The following is a 22,154-nucleotide window of genomic DNA, read 5'->3' as shown; positions in this document are numbered from 1 at the left end:
CTTCCACTACGATAACCGCGTGTAAGTCGGCCCTGACTAGACCTCTCCTATACGCCACTGAGGTGGACCTCACAAGCGAAACCTTCTATAAGGTGCCAAAGCATGCGCTAGACCCAAGCCGGCAACCCCTCCAAAGCCCATTACATGGTCGCTGGGCAAAGTCTGGCACTATGCTTTGAACCTAAACAATGAGGATTATACTCTAAAGGAACTAACACAGAAAGTCAATTTTCTGTTTGCAATAGCCTCAGGGGCTAGATTAAGGGAAATATTGGCCCTATCAGGGATGTAGGCCATATTCAGTTCCTAACCAGGAGAACTGAACCCCTTTCCTGATCCTGCCTTTCTGGCCGAGAATGAGCTACCCACCAAGAGGAGGGGGTCCTTGGAGAATCTGCCCACTGAAGTTAGATGTCTCTCTATGCCCAGTAGAGTGTCTTAAGGTCTATCTTCGAAGAACTTTAGACTTCAAGGGAGGACAGCTCTTCCGAGGCGAAACCTCAGGATCAAAATCTATCCCTAAAATAACTGACAGCAATGCTCACCTACTTATCCGCAGAGTGGATCCTGACAGCTCACCCGCATACACTGGGTAAAGATCAACCAAATATTTTACAGACAATATACGAAGCAAGTACATGAAATAAAACATGTTGTGGTAGCGGCGGGTAGTGTTAAAAAACCCGTCGTCTAGTGCTGCGATGAACAGTGAACTGCTTTGGGACTTTCCAGTGTATCAGGTGCATGGGTACATTTACCCTCAAGTGCAAATCACAACGATGATTAACATACTGTTCCATATAGGTGCATATCTGACCAATAACACCAGTGCCGAGTGAACGTTGCGTCACGGTGTTCATGCATTTCCAAAATCTGTAGAAATCAGTCAGAATTAGTTTCACATCTCCATTGAGTGGCATCATTTTGATGAAATTACATATTTTTTCGACAAGAGAAAATATGGATCCTGATGTGTTTTCAATGTCAGATAAGATTCATACGTGATTGTAACTACATTTGATAATCTAGTTGCAAGGTAAAATACTAAACGTATATGCGTCTTATTGCTGCTATCTCAGTTACAGACGAATAAAGCATACTAGCGTTTTAATTAAACCCTAGAAGGGCCCAACTTGAAATCAGAGTACAGATTTCCAAGGTAAGAGAAGGGTAATCTCTAAGAATTACCGTCCATCCCTATGGAGATACAAACTTTGAATCCTTATAGTCGAATTCGACACTTTCCCTGCAGGGGGCAGGAAGCCCTAAGCTAGTACCAAGCTTAGTGGATATGACAGATAACGGTAATGTCATATATAAGGGTCTAGGAGACCATATAAGGTACTCTCAAAGTAAAGGCACTTATATAAACCCACAGATATAGTACTTTCAAATTAATTCTCTGGTAAGCTTCCATCAGGACGACATGGCTGAGCCCAAAAATTGGATTTTGAGCAAAGCAAAAAATCTATTTTTGGGTGAGATAGCCATGTCGTCCTGATGGACCCACCCTTCTTTCTTAAAATGACTCCACCCGAAACTACTCTATCTACGGCTATTCCTGCTTAAATGCAACAAGGAATGATGGGCCGTAGCAGTACAGGGAGGGGGTCCACCGGATACCTTGATAACGGCTCCCCTTCGTTCGCCACTCTTCCCCCCTCAAAGAGTAAAATCTATTTGGGGTAAAATTGCTGTGTCGTATCCAAAAATACGTCACCTGATATTATGCGATATCCTTAAAGATATAATAAGGATACTCGCGCCAGGAGTTAGAATTCTGGAGACCTAAGGTTAATTCCCTGGGAGTATCACTGCAGCAAAATATCCCTTAGAGAGCTACCTTAAGGAACCTTCCATCAGGACGACATGGCTATCTCAACCAAAAATAGATTTTTCGCTTTTCTCAAAATCCGTTTTGTGGTAAACATGAAATCCAACTATTTCCCAATTCAGAGTAACATCCCAGGATAACTTATCCCATTTTAAACCCTAACCTAACTAAGTTCCTCAAGTGGTAACTAGTAATTTTAGTGCACAATTCAGTAGAGTTTGGTGGCACATAATATCTGTCAGATCCAAAATCTTCTTGCTTTAAACCCTCAAATTCTGTATTTACTGTGGCCTTCAACAGTAAAAACATCCCTCTCATATTTTTCTGGCTGATCTTTTAGACACCTCAAGTTTGCAAGGCTTAAAACCAAGATGATAGCCTGGATCCCTATAACATAATGGCCTCCAAACCTCTACTTATTCTTTGTGTCTTTTTGTATCAATTTCAAATCCATATGTGCTATATCTAACTGCATTGAGATTATCCACTATGTTCTCAGAAACAAAAGGGTTTTTGCAGCCTGTTGAACTGTCCATTATAGGTTCTAAAAGACAGTCTACCAATAATCTATATAAAAGACAATGAAACATTCAATTTGATTGGTACAAAGCTAGAAATGTGTCAATAACTAGAACTAGCTTGGATTATATCGTAAATTTTTTCCATTTCCTTTTTTATGAAAAGACTTTCATTTTTAGCCACTACAAGATATCAATGCTCAATTAGGTGCTCAAGAGTTTGAGATTAATCTGTTAGCTTCAGGCATTAGATCAGATGTATTTAGGTCTTCAAGTACAGTACTGAAAGGCCTCCAGTAAAAATTTTCTGGAATTTAGTTGTTGTTTTACAGTATTTAAAATGTCCAAATTTTGAACTTTTGGAAAAGCTATTGCTTAGAGATCTCACAGATAGAACACTTTTCCTGTTAGCATTTGAATAATTTCAATATTTAGGAACTATGATCTCTAATACAGGGTCTTTAGAATTTGAACTTAATGGAAGATATAAAAAGCAAATCAGAGAATGGCAAGGTTAAGTAAAATTTGGAAATCAAAGTGCCGGAAGTTATATATGAAAATCAGGCTATATATCAGGCCGGTGTTACTGTATGGACACGAGTCGTGGTATGACAATGAAACAATATCCAACAGATTTTGTAGATTTAAGAACAAAGAACTCAAAGAATTTGGGGAGTGAAATGGCAGGACAGGATTAGAAAGGAAACTATAAGAGAAATTACTTGAGTTCCATATGTGGATGAGATCATGGTGAGGGGTAGAGGGAGATGGTTTGGTCATGCTCTTTGCACTCCCCAAGAGAGATTAGTTTACCAAACATTTAATTGGGCTCCAGAAGACACTAGAAGAGTTGGAAGACCCAGCCCTAAATGGCTGAGATGATGAATGGAGAAGTATTAATTTAAAAGCTTAAGATTGAGACGACTGGCGAAATCTAACCGAGGCCCTTTGCGTCAATAGGCATAGGAGATGATGATGATGATGATGATGATGATGATGATGATGATGATGATGATGATGATGAATAATGCCTAAGTCAACTATAAGAACTATCTTTCAAGTAAGGCTTTGGGGAAACATATGATGATTTTGTCTTTTATTTCAAGACTAAGAGTTTGGCTCAATTCTTCACATCCCTTAGTTGAAAAAGGATGAAAGCATTTCCTCAGAACACATATTTCATTATCTGGTAAAAGCTGTAGTACTATTAGAAATTGTCCCTAATTTGTTTTGCGGGATTAAGGTCCCAAATCAACCCCAGTCTAAAAATACAATGTCATTTATGGTTAACAATTGATCATAGAAAACCACAATGGATTGCAAGCATATCTAATAAAAGCTTTGAAGGTTAAAGTACATAATATAAGAAGTGTAGTCACATCCCTTAATTTTCAAAGAAAGGGGTTTTGAGGAAAAAAAAAAAACCTATTTTTGACACAGCCCTATTTGGTCTCCAAGGATATTCCCGTGAAAGGCTAAGCAATGAAACACAATGTAAATACCAAAGAAATAGTGTCTCTCCTTCTCCAGGGGCAGTGTATCAACATGCAAAGCACAGACTTAGTGTGCATCAACACACAAAGCACAGACTCAATGTGTATCAACACGCAAAGCATGGACTCAGTCCTCACACTCTTGAGTTCAGGCCCTTTAGAACTTGACACAGCGCTTCAGATGCTGAAATTGGTCTCCGATGAATGGCGTTATCAATACATCTCATGCTTCATAGAAAGGAACCAACATCCCAGTTGAATGCCAGGCTACAATTGCATCAACTAGTGCCCAACAGCCATCTTAATTCCCATCATGATAGAGCCAACATCTATCTGTACAAGTGAACTAAAAAGATAGAATATTTAAGTAACTTCTTTTCATGTTTTTCTTCTTATCATTAATGCGATAATATAAAGCATAATTCAGGTGAAAGCATCAGCAATTGGATTGGCTAAATATTATCTTGAAGAATCTTGGTTTGCTTATGAAGATCTGAGTGCTAGGCCCTATAGTAGCTGCAGGGGACGTAGTCTAGTAATTTTTGAGTTCAGTTAATTCATAATTAACTATATAATCAAAAGTATCACAAACAGACCATCTACAGTCTGGTATATTAAATAGCTGTAGAAAACAATCTGGAGTCCCATATTTAAAACTATATTTTGAGATGGTTTGTTGCAAATAATCTAGACCGGGTGATTAGAATTTTAACCTTTGTATAATAATTAAACTTATAAATGACCTATCTCTTTCACAGGCATCCCAACTTCATCAGTGTGGGAGTCAGCAATATGAACACCAGGGGAGGTTTATGGAAATAAACAGAATTTTAAATATAAGATTTGTTAATTCTAGATTCCCCTGATGTTCATATATTGTACATGTCCACTCTCCTCTTCATTGCTCACGGCATCAAGAGGATACAGAATAATTTTGAACTTGAAACTGAAATAAAGAAAAACTCTGACATGTGACAACTTGGCTTCTTACAATTAACTGATAGAATGTTTCACTACTTTACTAGAGGAGGTGTCTCTTGAAGGGAAAGACCATAGGAAATTTTTAAAATTAATTTTTTTTAAGGATAAATGTTGATTAAATCAAGTTCCTAGAGAAGCAGCAATATGAACATAAGGTTACTATAGATGTAACAAATTTTATTATATAAATTCAATTTTTTAATTTCAATTTAAACTAAGATGCTGGTCATAAACTATACAGAGAGGAATCAAATTACATCATAGGGAAATAATAACCTGAAAATAATTTGATAAAAACAATGATAGGAAGGAAAATTTATGGAATGGATGATAAATTAACCTTAAAGTAATGAGAGTGCAGAGAGAAATCCTATCAAGAGAACTTATTCATAACTAAATTATAGATAACATTTAACTTAATAATAGAACAGAATATGTAAATTCTAAGGATCTGGGATTGTGAAAATAGAATGAAATTCTGTAATTTACTTAATATTATAGATGATTTAGAAGTTTACTAAGGAGAGGATGTAAAACCTGGGGACTGTACAGTAATGAATTGTACAATTTCTGTAATAAAACCTACAATATGGTAAGTGGACCATGTTAAAACAGTGTAATGCATTATTTAGGGTGTTAGCTGACCGCACATAAACAGAGGTTAGGATACGAGTTCACAGACCCTATGGCACCTAGCAAAGATGACACTATGACCTAATTCTCACATTCTAATTGGAGAGTAGAATTACAGAAGACTGAGGGAGGCATATTTCGGTACCTTTTTATAAACGCAAGGGGGACTTGAGCAGATTTGAAAATTATAGAGGTATAACTCTTATATGCCCTGTGGAGGGATATAAGGATCCTAGCAACAAACTCAGTCTTCTGTCTCACATTCTAGTTGTCTAAGAGAGTAGTTATGACTGTGGTTATGATTGTGGTATGGTGAGGGTTTTGAGGCAGAATCTATAATGCAATGTGTACCATCAGAACCCTTACTGAATGGAGCATTAGAACAACTAAAGAGAAAGAAGGGTATTGTTTAAGATAGAGCAAGCTAGCTCAGCATTCATGCCTTTAACAAAAAACTCACTATCCTTCTTAGATACACAAAAGAATGTATTGGGGGTAGTGCTGGTGTGTCATTATCATCATAATCTCCGATCAAAAATCTTAGTCTTCTCTGAATTTCCCCTGAACTAAAACCATGCTTCCTTTTACACTTTTAACTTCAAATTGGTCACCAACCATAGAAACATACTTTTCTATAAGAAAACAAAATAATAGTAATCTAAATCACAATATTGTGGATAATGATTGCCCAGAAACAACCTACAGTACAATGTAATAAATAGCCAATCCACAAGAAGACATCACTAAAACAATGAAGAGTAGGTGACTAACGTTATAAAGCAGCACTGATACAGAGACTGAAACAAATGTAGTATGGTTACCCAAGCCATTGGTTTATTGCCATTAACCACTACATTGCCTCAGTACTTTACTTGATGCCCGAGTCTATTGAAAGGAAAGGAAACAGGAATTTTCTTATGTTATAGTTGTAAACATCAATATAGCAAAAGCAATATGAACATCAAGGGAGATTCATAGAAATATGTTTTATAGCAATGCTGGTAGAATTGATAAATAAAGGTAACCCCTCTTTAATATTATGAATAAGATATAACTAGAATGTTATAATGAAAAAACATACATGATACAAGTCCATTGACACCTGTTCTTTAGTTATATAACTCACCTTTTCTACAAACCCAGAATGAAATACAACAAGAAATCTGCATTAATACAAAAGGATACATTTGCTCTTGAAGTTTGTAAACAGGTTTCATTGACTTGCTTAATTCCTCCGTTTTGGCCATCAACTGGTACATTGACTGTAAAGTTTTAAAAGTATACTGTAAGTACATGTTTATTGCTGAGGTATCAAAGAAAGCCATGCATTACATGAAAATAAGAACATTAATGAGATGCTGAACATGGCAAACAGCAGATGAAAATGAAATTTCAATAATAACTATGATATAAGTATTTAATTTATTCTATCCTGAAGATAGTAAAATAACAAACTCAAAAGTAATTTGTATTATTCCTAACTATATAAACCCAAGTCCTTTAGTAGGGGTAAGATTCTGGTAAAATCTGGAAACAGACAATGAAGAATTATTGAGTTTCTGGCAACCAACATCCAGAATCCACTGGTGGTATGGGTCTGACAGTTCTCAGAGCCTTCATTTCGATTCTGCCTGGGTTTGTGGGTTGGATGTGGCAGGAAGTGAAATCTAAAGGACTTAGGTTTGTATAGGTAGAAAAAATACAAATTACTTTTAGAATTTGTGATTTTTTTCCTCTGCAAATACAAACTTTCGTCCTTTAGTAGGGGAATATCTTTAAAAGGAAGAAGTTCCACCTGCCCAACTGGCTGGCTAGCAGCCTGGGATTGCAATGCTTAGTCCAGTAAAGAAAACAGAGCAAAGGATCCTTGCATCCCATGACCCAGGGTTGAATGACCTATTATATCATGGCCCAGGGGTTTTTCATAAAAGAACTATCTTTAGTGGGAATAATGTTCCCATTAAGGACTAATGTAAGCATTGGGTTTGCCTTAAATGTCAAACTCCCCCGCTTAAGGAGTGTGGGGATTCTCTACTATTTTGATAGAATAATTACCTGTCCCTAGTGTGCTCACCTGTATCATTGTTTGTTGCAGCTCCATAACATCACACAAGCTGATCTAAGGAGAGGGATTGTCTCCATCTTGAATAGAGTTTGTTAGACAAACTCATTAAGAGCCCAGAGGTCTACGACTGGTCTTCAGCCTTCAGACACCTTTTTGACCAGAGATAGGTGACTATAGAAGCCTGGGGACTCATCCTGGAACTCTAGGAGAGCGTTCTTCTCCAGCATGGCCTGGAGTTCAGTTTGAAAGGCACGTTCCTTCGTTGTGGTAAAGCAGTATGGCTGAAGCTCTCCTGATCATCAAGCATCCCACGGGAGGATGGCGAGAAGTCTCTGCGCTCCCAGAGGAGGCCATTGCTCGTGAAGAGGGGAAAAGGTTATGGAAGGCCAATTGTACTAGGAACCCTTTCAGGAGAAACTAGTCTTCCCTTCTGAGTCATCAGAAACTGGGATGGACTCTGAGATATCTGGTCAGCCAGCACTGTCCAGGTAAAGGTAAAGTGTCTGGTTTCAGTTCCTGTTTCATCAGAATAGATATTCATCAGAACGTCAGCCGGGTAATTCACAATCCCGGGTTGGAATCGATCTGCTGGCATGCGAATGCTAGACGAACACATTACCACTGTACTAGCCAGGACTGTGTCTGCTGACCAATCCTACGGGTTGTAGGATTCAATGAAGAAGCAACGTCTGACTCTCAAGAGAAAGGTCCCTTCTCATGGGGTGCCTGAGGGGACGAGCAGTTGCCTAGCTAGTAAGCTTAATCATTTCAAGTTGATTGCTGTCGAGTAAGCAATCAGTTGCAAGCAACTGTTTCTGTATCTGGTTGAACCCTGTCCTGCCATTGTCATCATTCTCATGGGATTTGGTCATGCATATACATTTACACATGGTAACCCCAGAGTAGTTCAAATTCTCTAGCGAAAAAAAGGAGGCATTACAGAAAATCCCGTAATTGATCGCCGTCAAGCTAACATCTAATCGCTGGTCTTCCAGATGTTGTGCTGTAAGTATAAGTCCAGCTGCAGACTAGTCACAAAGACAACTTTTTTCTCTAGACGACAATTTCTTCTGTTTTAATAATGGAAATACTGAGGTATAATGAAGATTTGGGAGTGGTTCAAGAGATTCGTTACGTCATACACTCGATCAGACAGCATCGCTAATGTTCGGCGAACGAGACCTCCTTCTTCCCATGACGAAAAACCTTTAGAAACAGTGAATGTTTCATATTTCTCCATTACTGAAGGGAATTTTCTTATGCAAACTTTCAGTCTAATTGCATTCAATAATTAGACGAAAGGTTTGGAGAAGTTAGAGAGGATCTGTCTGGAATGGAGAAGGAGTTTGCTTGAGAGCGACTACCACCGATCATTGAGGGAGAGTGGGATGGTTATAAATAACCTGACTCTTCCAAAGGAATACAACCATCAAATTACAAAGACATCGAATGATCATTAGAGCGAAGTTTTAATTGTATGAAGGTACATGGTCCTTGCTATCCCTCACTCGCTCACAGGTATGCACCCAATCAAGAGAGTAACCCATGCAACTGATGAACCAATTATCGAACTACGTTGATGGCAGTAATAGTTTGCTTTCCCGCATGTCGTTATTTGCAATCGTCAATTCTCTGCTTATGGGTAAGGGCTCTAAAACGAGCCTGAGCAACTTGAACACGTTTCCATGTATGAGCACTCTCACAGAGCTCGTTAAGTCACTTGCAGGAATAATGTGTGTGCGACTAAGCGCAATATTATTGCCAAAAGGAAAAGATCATTGACTAGTTGCAACATTGTTAACATGTTCATTTGCCCACAAAAAGTACATACAGCTAGAAGAGTTATCAGGACTTATTGGAAATTGGTGTTTGCCCACCCGATTGTGAGTGGGACAAACCTCCCTGTAACCTCGAAGGGATATTTCTCATGAGACCTTGTGCCTCGAGTGCCTGACGGGGTTGAGGTGGAGATCGCTTACTGAGGAGCTCTATAACTCGTATAAAGAGAGAAGTCAGAGCTCTATAAAACTCCAAAGAATTGTTTACTGAGACTGGTTTCAAAACTACGGTGGGTGCGGTGGCTGCTAGTGGTCAGAAAGCATTCTTATACTATATGTGGAAATAGCTGGGGAGGACTATGTCCAATGAGACTCGTTGTACCCTAGGGGCTCAATGGTGGCGGCGACCGCTCCTAAATTGCGGCAATAACCACTGAGGGTTCGTTTAATGAGACTTGTTGTACAATTCTAGATTTCTACCTTCCTAGCGAGGTCTGGCGGCTTATGGCTTATAATGAGGGTGTTAGCTTGTAGGATTATCATATACCAAAATAAGGGACACAAATGGTTAGAGACAAGGAGATGATTAGGCGACTGATAGCCAACATCCAATACACGGTACCTCTTTAGTAGTAGTAGTCGTTAGTTAGCACCTGTAGTTGCACAGGCCTCAGTAGAGAAGGGAGTACCCCACGCACCTTTCCTTAGTGTCGGGTAGGCTTTCTCATATGAAACTGAATAGTCTTGCATGTAAGGATTATTTGCCTAAGCATGCAAAGAACCCAAACCCTTGCCAGGAGCCCTGAGGTTGGCAAGTAAGGTTTTGTGCACTTGTTTGGTAAGACATTAGCAAGTGCTGGCAAGCGCTGACAAGACAGTTGTGCATCCGCATGTGCAGGCAACTTAAATGTCTGTGCATATCTCTCTTTTGTATGGCAAGCAAACACTCGTATACAGTAGTTACTGCTTTATCATAGTGAGAAGTTGAAGTTATAATAAGATATATAGAATATAGATATTTGCACTGTTCTCACTGTAATTTTGTGCTAAACAATGTCCCCAGTGGGCAAGAAAGGTATTAAGCGCTGAGGATGGAGTGTGCGCTAAACTCCCTCAATGATAAGTTGTGGCGAGAGATGGTTCTAGCGCGTAGCTATGCGTGAGCGCTGAACTCCCCGCGAGGGTGAGTGAGTAGGTGAGCTCATAGATGTTAGCGCTCTGAGCTCCTAACCCCCTAAACTCACTGGTGAGGGGTAATCGCGCTATCATGATAGCCTCATCATTCTCTTGTCAAAGAACAGAATTTTCACCCTCGTAAGAGTTTGAAAACATGAGGCGTAAGTCCCCAAGGGGCTGGCCTTGTAAAGCTCCACGAGCTTTGTTGTGTCTTGAAGAGGTACGGTGTAGGTAATAACCCCGCAGAGATATACCCTACAAGAGGTTTACAAACCATGAAGGACACATCCCGATGGGTTTGGCCTCATAAAGCTCCAAGAGCTTTGTTGTGTCTACGAGACTCATCGATGGGAGAGGCGGCGATTGCAAGCGGTTGGCAGACATCACCATTTGCAGAAAATGCCCTCAAAGGGATGTTGCTAACAAGACTCATTGTACCCTGGGGCACGATGAAGAGGTGGAAACCGTAAGCAGCAATAACCCCGAAGGGAATTTGCTCAAGGGACTTAATTTGTACCCTAAAGGTATGATAGCAAAGATTAGGCACTGCAAAACAATCACCTAACTCCTTCTCTGACAAGCTACGAATAACTTGCGGCAAATGGACAAATCCAATCCCGAATCCTTCAGAGGGGAAATCATCAGGTGAAGACCATCTCTCCAGCAGGTAGGAAAATGCGATCAACCGCTATGACGCTGTCAGCAATTTTCCCCGTAAGCGGGGAGATTGCTGGACAGTGGTTGGTGAAGGGTGACTCTCCCTTGGAAGGGAAAGTCACCCAACACCTGGTGAAGGTTAACTCCTCAGTTTGCCTCTTCTCTCAATCCTACCCTGAAGCTATAGGAATAAAGGTGAGCAGAAGTAAGGAGTGCTACAGTAAACCGTAACACTCATGGAAACCATTACGTACTGGAGAAAAAAGGAAAATTTCAATAGTTTAGGCTAGTTGGTTCTTTATTATAGTTGCTAAACCGAATAAAACAAAAGAGAACTGACCTCTAACCATTGACTGACAGCCAGTTTTCTACACTGTAGTACCTCTTCACATGTAGTTGACACAGGAGATTGTACAAAGTTGGGAGCTCTCTTGGAACCTTTTTCAGTGGTAACAGAGTCATTTGAAGACTGGGTGTGATGATGGATCTGTTGTTCACCCTTCTTATGAGACAAAATAGTGTGAAGGCATAGATGTCGAGGCCGTCCAACGAATGTTGGAATGCTTCGTGCAGCGCTGCTGCTTGGTCCTGCACTGGTGAGCAATAAACTGTCGGTCTATTGTTTAGGTGAGTGGTAAACATGTCCATTGTTGGGGAACCCCACAAAGTCAGGAGCTCCCTTACCACTAGAGGATTGAAAGACCATTCTGAGCTGGCAATCTGATTGCGATGACTCAGATTGTCTGTGTTCTCATTCCCATTTTCCTGGAATGAAATGCGCTGACAGTTACTGCATTATCCTCCGACCAAATTGTGTTTTCACTGGCAATTGCCAGAAGGTTCAATGCTGATGACCTTGCTTGTTGACAAAAGCCACTACAGTAGCATTGTCGTTCTTCAATCTTCAACACCTCTGAGTAACCTTTTACCATGTCTTGGAAATTGATCAAAGCTAGGTATGCTGCCTTCAGTTCAAAGCCAGGTACAGTATGGTGCCTTCTTTTCCATGTTTATATGGGATCTTTTGTCTATTTTCTCTGTCCACAAACCTGAAGTTGAGCGAGTTGGAATGTGCGCTCTCCACCTTTATCTGGACGCATCTGAAAACAGGACAAGTTCTGAAGGAAGAACCAGTAAGGGGGAGTACTCAAATAGGTTCTTCTCCTGCAGCCACCAGGACAGGTTCCCTTGGACTTACTTTGTCACCCTAACAAGTAAATTTGGAGGGTCGGACCTCTGTCGCCAACTGGTCCTCAGAGTCCACTGCATGGAACAAAGGTGTAACCTTCTATGTGGGACTAGACATTCTAGGGAAGACAGATGCTCTTGGGTTCTATGTATGGCACAACACCAGAAGTTTCAGCTCAATTCCCCAGAAGCAGTGCCAACAAACAGCAGAGTTAAAGTGAGGTACTGTATTCACTTTTTTCCTTGTAAATATATGATCTGTCTGGCTTCTGCTTTCAATACAATCCACATCCATCAACATTAAATATCTGTCCAGGCAGCTACTTCATAAGCATTTGCTGCCTTGTCATTATTTTTACGTTGTGGAGATTGGCTCAAACCTTAAAACAATTAAACTGACCAAGGTTGGCCATAAAAGAAAGTGACTTCTGAGCTTTCAGCTTGTTTGGTTCCCAGTTTTTGTAAAAGTTCTCAGCTTTGACTTGAATAAGCATAAAGTTTGGAGGGTCCTAACACTGATGCTGAGCCTGGATTAAAAATTCTGAGAAGTTTTCCCATCTCAATAACTTTTCCTCTCTTATATACAGTGGAACCTCTATAAACGATCTTAATTCGTTCCAGAAACTGCTTCGTATGTTAAAACAATCGTATGTTGGAGAAAATATTCCCATAAGAATATGTCATGAATAGGAAAATATTTCGTACTGGATAAGGTGATATGTGTATTTGATCAAGTATTTTATGAGTTTTATTCGTTAGTTAAACGATAGAGAGACATTGAAATAAAGAGAGAGAGAGAGAGAGAGAGAGAGAGACGAGAAAAATAAAATCAGAGTGAGGTGGTAGTTGAGAGGCACTGTTTGTGAAAAGTGCTGACATAAGCGATAAATTGGCCAAAACAACGCAATTGGAATGCGCGTCGGTTACCTTGCCGAGAAATCGGAAGTGACATATGTATGACGTTACCATTACGTCAGAAGAAGGGACCAATAGAACACAAGAAGAGTCACATGACGTGACGCAATTACAACGCCCTTGTTCTGGGATACTTAAGCAACAAGCGCATCGAGGAACCAGCTCTTCCCTACAAGTAACCGCGAATATCGGTTGTCCCTTCTCCCTCTCCCCCCGTCATGGGGGAGGCCTTACCTCTGGTGCACAAAATGGGCTGCACTAACGAAACGTCAAGTTAACAACAAGATATTTACAAAGACGGACAACGAAGGGACCGAGTTCCCTAACTACCAACAAATTACCTTTCATCCGGGAGGTACGAGATTATCTTCGATGAAGGAGAAATTACCAAGAAGCGTGTCCATGAGAAGACACAGCTATGAAGAAGCGATCCCCAAACCGCATAAATAGAAGTAAAGTGTTTCGCATCCCGAATGCTGAAGTGTAGCAGAAGTCTACGGTTGCAGCCTCCAATCATCAAGAATATATGTTGTTCCAGTCTGTATTTAAACCCATGTAGAAGATTACTGTAAAGCTAATGTACATCAAAGTTCCAGAAGTAAAGTTAAGGAACTATACGGCATTTTACCATCACCCACTTTCCTGAGGGTCTACATATATAATAATTTTATTGCACTGAAAGGATTGAAGAGATACATTTATTTAATTAAAATAATATTAAAGTGGTGCTTAATGAAAGAAAAAGAAAATGTCCAATAAAGCATCACAAATGGTGGCAGCTTAAATGGATAAAATGCCGTGATGATATTTTTCAGTGCATATATTAATGACTAAATTCTTCCAGATACCAGTTGTACACCCTTGCAGAATAAACATCAAGAAACTCAGAAAAATAGTGAGGACGTGAGACGAAGCAAGAGTCTAAACACAAGAAACCAATACCTAAGCGAAGAAGATGAAAACAAAAGGACAAGAAAGAAGAAATGTGAGTAAAAGAATCTCTCTCTTAAATAAGTCTCTCAGTTTAAAAGTGAAAAAAAAAAAAAAAAACTTGTCTCTCGTTTAAGAATACGAATTTTTTTTTATTCGCTAGGGTTTCTTGAATGATGCATGAATTACTTTGTATTTTTTCTTGTGTAAAATAAGATGTATTATGATTTTTTTAAAGTGATGGTAATGATGTTAGCCCAAAGAATATATAAAAGGGAAATGTGATTTAAAATTACGCAAGTAGGTGAAAAATACAAACGAGCAACGTCCCATAAAAAAGTGAGTTTGAAGAATTAACAAACATTACTAACCCCGCTAATATGAATTCAGTAGGGAAATTAACACAGTTTTTGTGGAAATATAGGTAGGAATAACCAAGATAAAAGAAGGTTAGAGAAATATACCGTGTGTAAGTGGTTAGCTGATATTGAAAGTAGAATAGTTAGTCTGAGAATAAACAATGAGACAGCAGAATTAAACAGGCTATGTTAACCGTGTATACAAATGTAAGTGATGCTCACATAACCTTGAATGGTAAGTAATTTAAAAATGCAGCAAATCTGAGTGAGTTTCAAAAATAATGTAGGCAATTATGGCGATCGGTCAAAGAGACAGACAGGTTAACAAATCTACGAAAGTTCCTATAGGTAAAATATGAGGGTGGCTCGGTAAATGAATTTGCCACATAAATGGAGGATCACGTAGCAATAGTAAAAGGAACAGGATTCCTTTGTTAAAGGTAAGTTTATTGCTAATGATAATTCCCTATATATAGAAATAAATGAGGCATTAAAAAAAAAAAAATGTGAAAAATAGCATCCTAGATATGAGTTTTACAAAAAGAAAAGGGAAAATAGCAAAATGATAGGAATTCAGGAAGAAAAATCCTAAGGGACTAATAGCCACAAAAAAACCTACCAGAGAAATTTTGAGTAATTTAAATAGATGCAGGGAAGTTCGAATAGCAGACTGGAACGAGGCGCAAAAATTACCCTAGAGTTAAATAGAATAATGGGCAGAAATTTAGGTCAAAGACAGTTTAAAGAAATAAAAATGACACATTTAGGTCAAGGGAAAGATTACATAAAAAGGGGATAGAAATTAGGCAAAATAATGAAAAAGGGAAAACATACAGGGAGAAAGGCAGGCACAGAGATAAAGAACCCCATCATGAAATTAAACAAAGACACTTCTCAGAAAGCCCTCCGGCACAAAGAAAGTGAAATACAAATCCTCCAAATAGTGAAAAGAAAAGAATTAAAAATAATTAGCCGGATAGAAAGGAAGTCAGGAAGACGAAAAATTTTATATAGGAAAGATAGGCATATGTGGCGGAGGTACATCCACGTTGCAAGTGACTATTTTATCTTATGGAGACTCTGGCAAATATAGTTGATATACTAGGATGCAATACAGTGATAGAATATTGAGAAATACCTGCTTCCAAATTTTAAGGGTGAAAATAAAATGATATGCAGAAATGAAATGCTAACAAGTAAAAATCAAGGGGTATGAACCGTCAGGTTAGGTAGAGAATTAAATGCCAAAATGTGCCAAATGATGAATAAAGATGTCATTTTTTTTAGTAACATTTCCCAATAGAGCCTTAAGATATCGTTCAAAAACGATACAAAGATGAAGTATGGATTTTATTTGTGAGAAGTGCAGGCTTAAAATAAAGAAAAGAAAAAAAAAAAATGAGATAGTCAGGGTATGATTCTACTTGTCAAAGACAAGTCTTTTACAAAACTGGCCACTTTGTATAAGACGAATTTGACATGAGAAACAGACTCCAGACTAAGAAAGGGAAATGGAAATTGATTAAAAAGACAAGGAGAAATAAAGTTGAGAAATAGGAAGAGTAGCCAAGAATAGATATACTCCTTGTCAATATATGACAGGCGCCATATAAATAAAATAGAATGTCGACAGAAATACAGTGAATAAAATAGAATAGCCTAAATAAAAAGGGAATTCCAAGAAATAAATGTCATAGGCAATTGAAGCTATAGGCTTATAGAATTAAAAGAAATATGTTGTTGTTAGGCACAAAAATTTAAAATGAAGATATAGGCATATGAATAATAAATGAGCTATGATGCTATTAAATAAATAAAGTCTGATCAGTACTGAAAATATAAAAAGCTAGAATTTAGCTAGAGAAGTCATAATGATGCCTAAATAAAAATAACCCGCAGAAATAAAGAAGATAGGTTAACTAAAAATAGGATGCCAGAGTCTGTCAAAAGAGACAATAATGAAGTTCAGATGAAGGAAAATACAAGCACACTAATTAATTAATACTACTCCGGATAAAATAACTCATCTGAATGGCGGGTAATGACTTCTAAAATAAAGGAGTAGAGATTACAGTTAGGTAATCAGAAAGGGGCAAAAATTTACCATAAGGAGCATAGAAATAGGGATAGATGAGAAATAGGCAGAGATTAGCCATTGCAGGCGATAGGTTAGGCAGAAAAGAATAGAAACATCGGCGCCAGAACCTGCCCAGAGAAACTGTCAAAAACTTATTAAACTTTTTAAATACCGGTATGAATCATGAAATATTACCTATCAGCCAACGCCCCATAACGAACACGGTGAATGTTAAAATGAATCAATAAGACTCCTTATAAATCTCCCGAGATATATTACCCAATGAGGATAGAAGTTAGACTAGTAGATCATCATAAGTAGAATATAAATGACATGTCTATCCCGATAAATAAATAATGTTTGGCTCGATTATTGAGGAGTAAAATATTGTAAGTACCATGGTCAAAGAATACAAGCCATTCACGGCTATTAGCATTTCGAAGAATGTTAGAAATTAGAGTGAAGTCGACGGGCTCACTCAGCTCCTCTAATTATTGACAGAATGATGATCTAAATTTGGAGACAGAAAGAATAAGCCTATAGAATGATGTTACTAAGTTTAGTAAGAATATAGAGCCATAAGAATAATAGAACTAGTCTAGAATAGGGAGAATAGCAGGATAAAGAGCCAGATTAAAGAGTGACCCATCCCTAGATTTGAATAGGGTAAGTAAACAGAGTAGATAGATTTAAGATATGTAGAGAAATAAGGGTTAAAGTGGAAATCCTGCTCCACTAAGATTGACAGATGTAAAAGATTTTTTTTTGGAATGATAGGATCTTAGGGATAATAAGCAGTATTTGCTAAATTACCCAAGCCTTAAAATAAAGTTAACCTAAAAATATGTAGTGTGCAAATGAAATAGAAGGCTATAAATAATGAAGAGAAATGAATTTTGATCCTACATTACCTTAACCCGATCTCTTACCCAGGAGTTATAAAAATAATGTGTGAAGCCTCATAAATATAAAAAGAAATGTCTCATTAAAAATGTAAACCCGAAGAAGGGTACTGAATCATGAGAGTAGTCTTAAATTAAATGATAATAACCGAGTAGGATAGATTATCCAAATAATGGTCTAGAGAAGTTTAAAAATTTGTTTAGGGCATAGAGTATATGTGCTTATTGCTCATAAGAATGATTGTGATTTTACAGTCCAAGAAGGACTATTGTGGATGAAAGAATAAAAGGAATCTTAGGAGCCTTAAAGTACTGGATGTTTGTCCAGGATAAATCACTTTATTGGTAGGTTTATGATGATAAAAGAAGGATATTTAAAAGGACAGGAAGATGTTAAAAGGAAATATAACTACCAATATTGTGTTTCAGTTGTCAGGCAGGAGACCTAGAAATAGGAAGAATTAAAATAGAACAAGAGAAACCAAAGGTTAATAGGAATAATGTAGATGAATTACTCCCAAAAATAGGAATCATATAACAGGATGGCATATTGCTTAAAGGAATACATACCAAGAATAGGGAGAAATACTTGTTCATGAATAGAAATTCCTGACATACTAACAAAATACTAACAAAAACTCATGCTCAAGTTAGTAGGACATCCAGTAATCAAAGACTGCATTTGATGATGAATTAATTTTTGACCTAAGATAGATGTTTGAGATTGTGAATTAAAGCCTACATATAAGAAGTATAAAGGTCATATAAGGGTAAGAATCCTTTATAAATTACGATTGCATTTTCTCAATCCCATAGTGGTGGTACCAATGGATTACCAGGGACTCTGTTCCCAGAACTTGACAAATGATAAAAACATACTGGTCTACATAGAATTTGATTTAACAAAGAAATGGTTGATGAGTCTGTAACAGAAGAATTTGAGACCAGGATAAATAACTAGACATTCGTGTCTATAAATATTCTCTTGGGCAAAGCTCTCGAAGGTATTAGAGATTAATGAAAAATGTGCAATATTTTTCTTGTAGTAAGAAGGGTGAAATAAGCCATGATAAGTCAAGTTCAAATAGAGAAAGGGGGGAAAATAAAATAATAGCAAGGGGTTGAGGATGTCCTGCGAACTATATATAGACCAACATAGAAGACTAATAACAATTACTTAAAGAGAACGATTTACTTTGAAATAACTCGGTATATGAGAAACAGATTTTTTTGTTAGGTAGATTTAAGAAAGACTACTAAACTCCTTGGGAAATGAAATAAAAATATCTGGGCACTCATACAAATATTGAGGGTAACAAATGAGTGAAATCTTTTAATTATGTAAAGTGTGTTATCCTAGAATTTGAATATGTATTCCGTAATCAACAAAAAAGGTCCAAATAATAAATGTCTCCAAACAATTAATTAAGGGACCACAGAGAATATTGAGTTGCAAACTAAGATGAAAAGTTTTTGATAAAGTTATGGGTAATGAAGACAGGTGAAATATGAACCCATAGGTGATTGAATATTTACAAATGTATTGATTTTGTTTGCAAGTTTGAATAAATAATGATGCCATTAGAGCAAAAGAATTATTACTGCATTTTATAGGCGATGCATTGATTGATATTTTTTGTAGTGTAACACGTGTAACAATGATAAACATGCATGTATACAATGAATTTTATTATGTTTTGATGATGATTAAGTTAACTTAAATAATTATGAAGAAAGAAAGATTTAAGTGATTAAAAGATAAGATGTGCACCAATAATGAACTTTGAAGTTGAATGTCTCAAAGGGTTATTTTAGGCCCATAATAATTATGCAGGTAATAGTGAACAATTAAGTACATATGGTGAATTACAATAATTAAACCTTTCATTTTGAAGTTAAAAAAAGAGTGTGTGTGGAAACACACGAAATGATTTTTATGCCTGTGTAGTAGATGAATCCTTGAAGAAAGGATAAATAAGGTGTTTAATTGAGACAGTCTGCAATTGATTTCTTTAAAGAAAAGTTTTAACATTGAAATGTAAGTTCCTGTCACTTGGATTTTATGAATATCCTTCTGAATGCAATATGTATATAGTTGAGAATTGAAGTTCTTGAGATAAAAATAATACGCAGACAAGGTGCAAATAAGATTCAAATTTATAAACATGATTTTGTTATGTATTGAATATGTTTCTTTATTATGAAATGATTATGATGTTTGATGATTTAAGACATTGATATGTTTGAGTTTTTGATTTTACTCATTATTTTTATGAAGAAGGTGAGAAATATTTCTTTTGATGCCATTAATTAACAATGATTTATCATGATAATGTTGGTGAGTAAATAAGGTACCATAATGATATTTTACAAATGTTTATTGATACTGATTACAAATGAGTAATACTCTTAATGAGTTATAATGTGCATGACACATAATTATGTTTTTTTGTGGCAGAAATATTTTGATTGATTTGAATTGATGTTATGTATGTTTGAACATTTATTTTCTGCCATTTATTACATTGCATTGAAGAAATGATTTTTGTGTTTACATCAATAAGACCAAGATTTTGAGGTCATAGGTAATGGAAAATATGAATTGAATAGAAGTTAAAGGTGAAGGCATTTCCTAATTGATTGCAAAGTTGAACACAGAAGACATTATTAATTTTGCCTTACGTACCCAGTGAATTAAGGGTTAAATATTCCATTATCAAGAATTAAGAAAAATAGTATGTTTCAATATTGTGTTGAATTATTTGAAGGGAACAGGAAGTTTTTCCTAAACATATACTGATGATAAACTTATGCAATTGCATCATTTTAAAAATGATTGATGATGATTTTCTTTTGATGAAGATGATTTTGATTTGTTGCACTAAGGTGCATATCATTTTGTTGATGATTTTGATTATTTGTGTTGAAATGCATATTATTTTGATGATGATGATTTTGATTTATTGCATTGAAATGCATATTATTTGATGATGATGTTTTTGATTTATTGTGTTGAAATGTATTTCTTTTGGTGATGATGAATTATTGATGAATTATTTTTGGGTAAACCATGAAATGAGTTAATGAGATGTGAATTCCACAGGAATTCAGGTACGTGACCGAGTGGTGTCATGAATAGGAAAATATTTCGTACTGGATAAGGTGATATGTGTATTTGATCAAGTATTTTATGAGTTTTATTCGTTAGTTAAACGATAGAGAGACATTGAAATAAAGAGAGAGAGAGAGAGAGAGAGAGAGACGAGAAAAATAAAATCAGAGTGAGGTGGTAGTTGAGAGGCACTGTTTGTGAAAAGTGCTGACATAAGCGATAAATTGGCCAAAACAACGTAATTGGAATGCGCGTCGGTTACCTTGCCGAGAAATCGGAAGTGACATATGTATGACGTTACCATTACGTCAGAAGAAGGGACCAATAGAACACAAGAAGAGTCACATGACGTGACGCAATTACAACGCCCTTGTTCTGGGATACTTAAGCAACAAGCGCATCGAGGAACCAGCTCTTCCCTACAAGTAACCGCGAATATCGGTTGTCCCTTCTCCCTCTCCCCCCGTCATGGGGGAGGCCTTACCTCTGGTGCACAAAATGGGCTGCACTAACGAAACGTCAAGTTAACAACAAGATATTTACAAAGACGGACAACGAAGGGACCGAGTTCCCTAACTACCAACAAATTACCTTTCATCCGGGAGGTACGAGATTATCTTCGATGAAGGAGAAATTACCAAGAAGCGTGTCCATGAGAAGACACAGCTATGAAGAAGCGATCCCCAAACCGCATAAATAGAAGTAAAGTGTTTCGCATCCCGAATGCTGAAGTGTAGCAGAAGTCTACGGTTGCAGCCTCCAATCATCAAGAATATATGTTGTTCCAGTCTGTATTTAAACCCATGTAGAAGATTACTGTAAAGCTAATGTACATCAAAGTTCCAGAAGTAAAGTTAAGGAACTATACGGCATTTTACCATCACCCACTTTCCTGAGGGTCTACATATATAATAATTTTATTGCACTGAAAGGATTGAAGAGATACATTTATTTAATTAAAATAATATTAAAGTGGTGCTTAATGAAAGAAAAAGAAAATGTCCAATAAAGCATCACAAATACACTGTAATTAATTTGTATAATTAGTTCTACAGCCCAAAAACCTATGATAACTCCTTAATAAATTACTACATATAATTACATATAGCAATAACATAATTGCATAATATGAAAGAAATATGTAAAAAAGATAATTATAAAGAAATAATAAATAAAAAATGTGTTTTTATTGTCACTTTACCTTAGAGACAGGCCAACGCAGGTGTAGGAATTGCTACGCAGGAGGAGACCAGGAGGAGACGGACGATCGGCGAGAAGGTAGAGATGGTGACTTTAAAAAAGTCCTCTCTCTATTTCTGTTTCTCTCTAAACAAAGCATTAACATGTTCTTTAAATAAATTCTCTCTCTCTCTCTTGTTCTTCTTCACTGTTAGTATTAGAGACGTCTATTAACTTTTTCTGAGAGAGAGAGAGAGAGAGAGAGAGAGAGAGAGAGAGAGAGAGAGAGAGAGAGAGAGAGAGAGAGAGAGAGAGATATTAAACAAAAATGTGTTGTGTACATATGATTTTTAACAC

The 22,154-nt window shown here is 37.1% G+C and overlaps 1 protein-coding gene across 3 annotated transcripts in view; it reads right to left on the bottom strand.

Annotated features, from left to right (window-relative positions):
* Window positions 1-22,154, bottom strand: part of BORCS6 (BLOC-1 related complex subunit 6) — a 230,074-nt gene that overhangs the window by 45,011 nt on the left and 162,909 nt on the right. For all 3 annotated transcript variants that reach the window (XM_068386632.1, XM_068386617.1, XM_068386625.1), the window contains one exon: window positions 6,645-6,721. In XM_068386632.1, coding sequence (XP_068242733.1) covers window positions 6,645-6,721 — 77 coding nt within the window. The remainder of the gene's footprint in view (window positions 1-6,644; window positions 6,722-22,154) is intronic.

The sequence above is a fragment of the Palaemon carinicauda genome, chromosome 1 (genome assembly GCF_036898095.1).
Source record: "Palaemon carinicauda isolate YSFRI2023 chromosome 1, ASM3689809v2, whole genome shotgun sequence".
Taxonomy (NCBI): Eukaryota; Metazoa; Arthropoda; class Malacostraca; order Decapoda; family Palaemonidae; genus Palaemon; species Palaemon carinicauda.
Note: the sequence above shows the minus strand (reverse complement) of the source record. Positions and strands in the feature narration are given on the sequence as shown.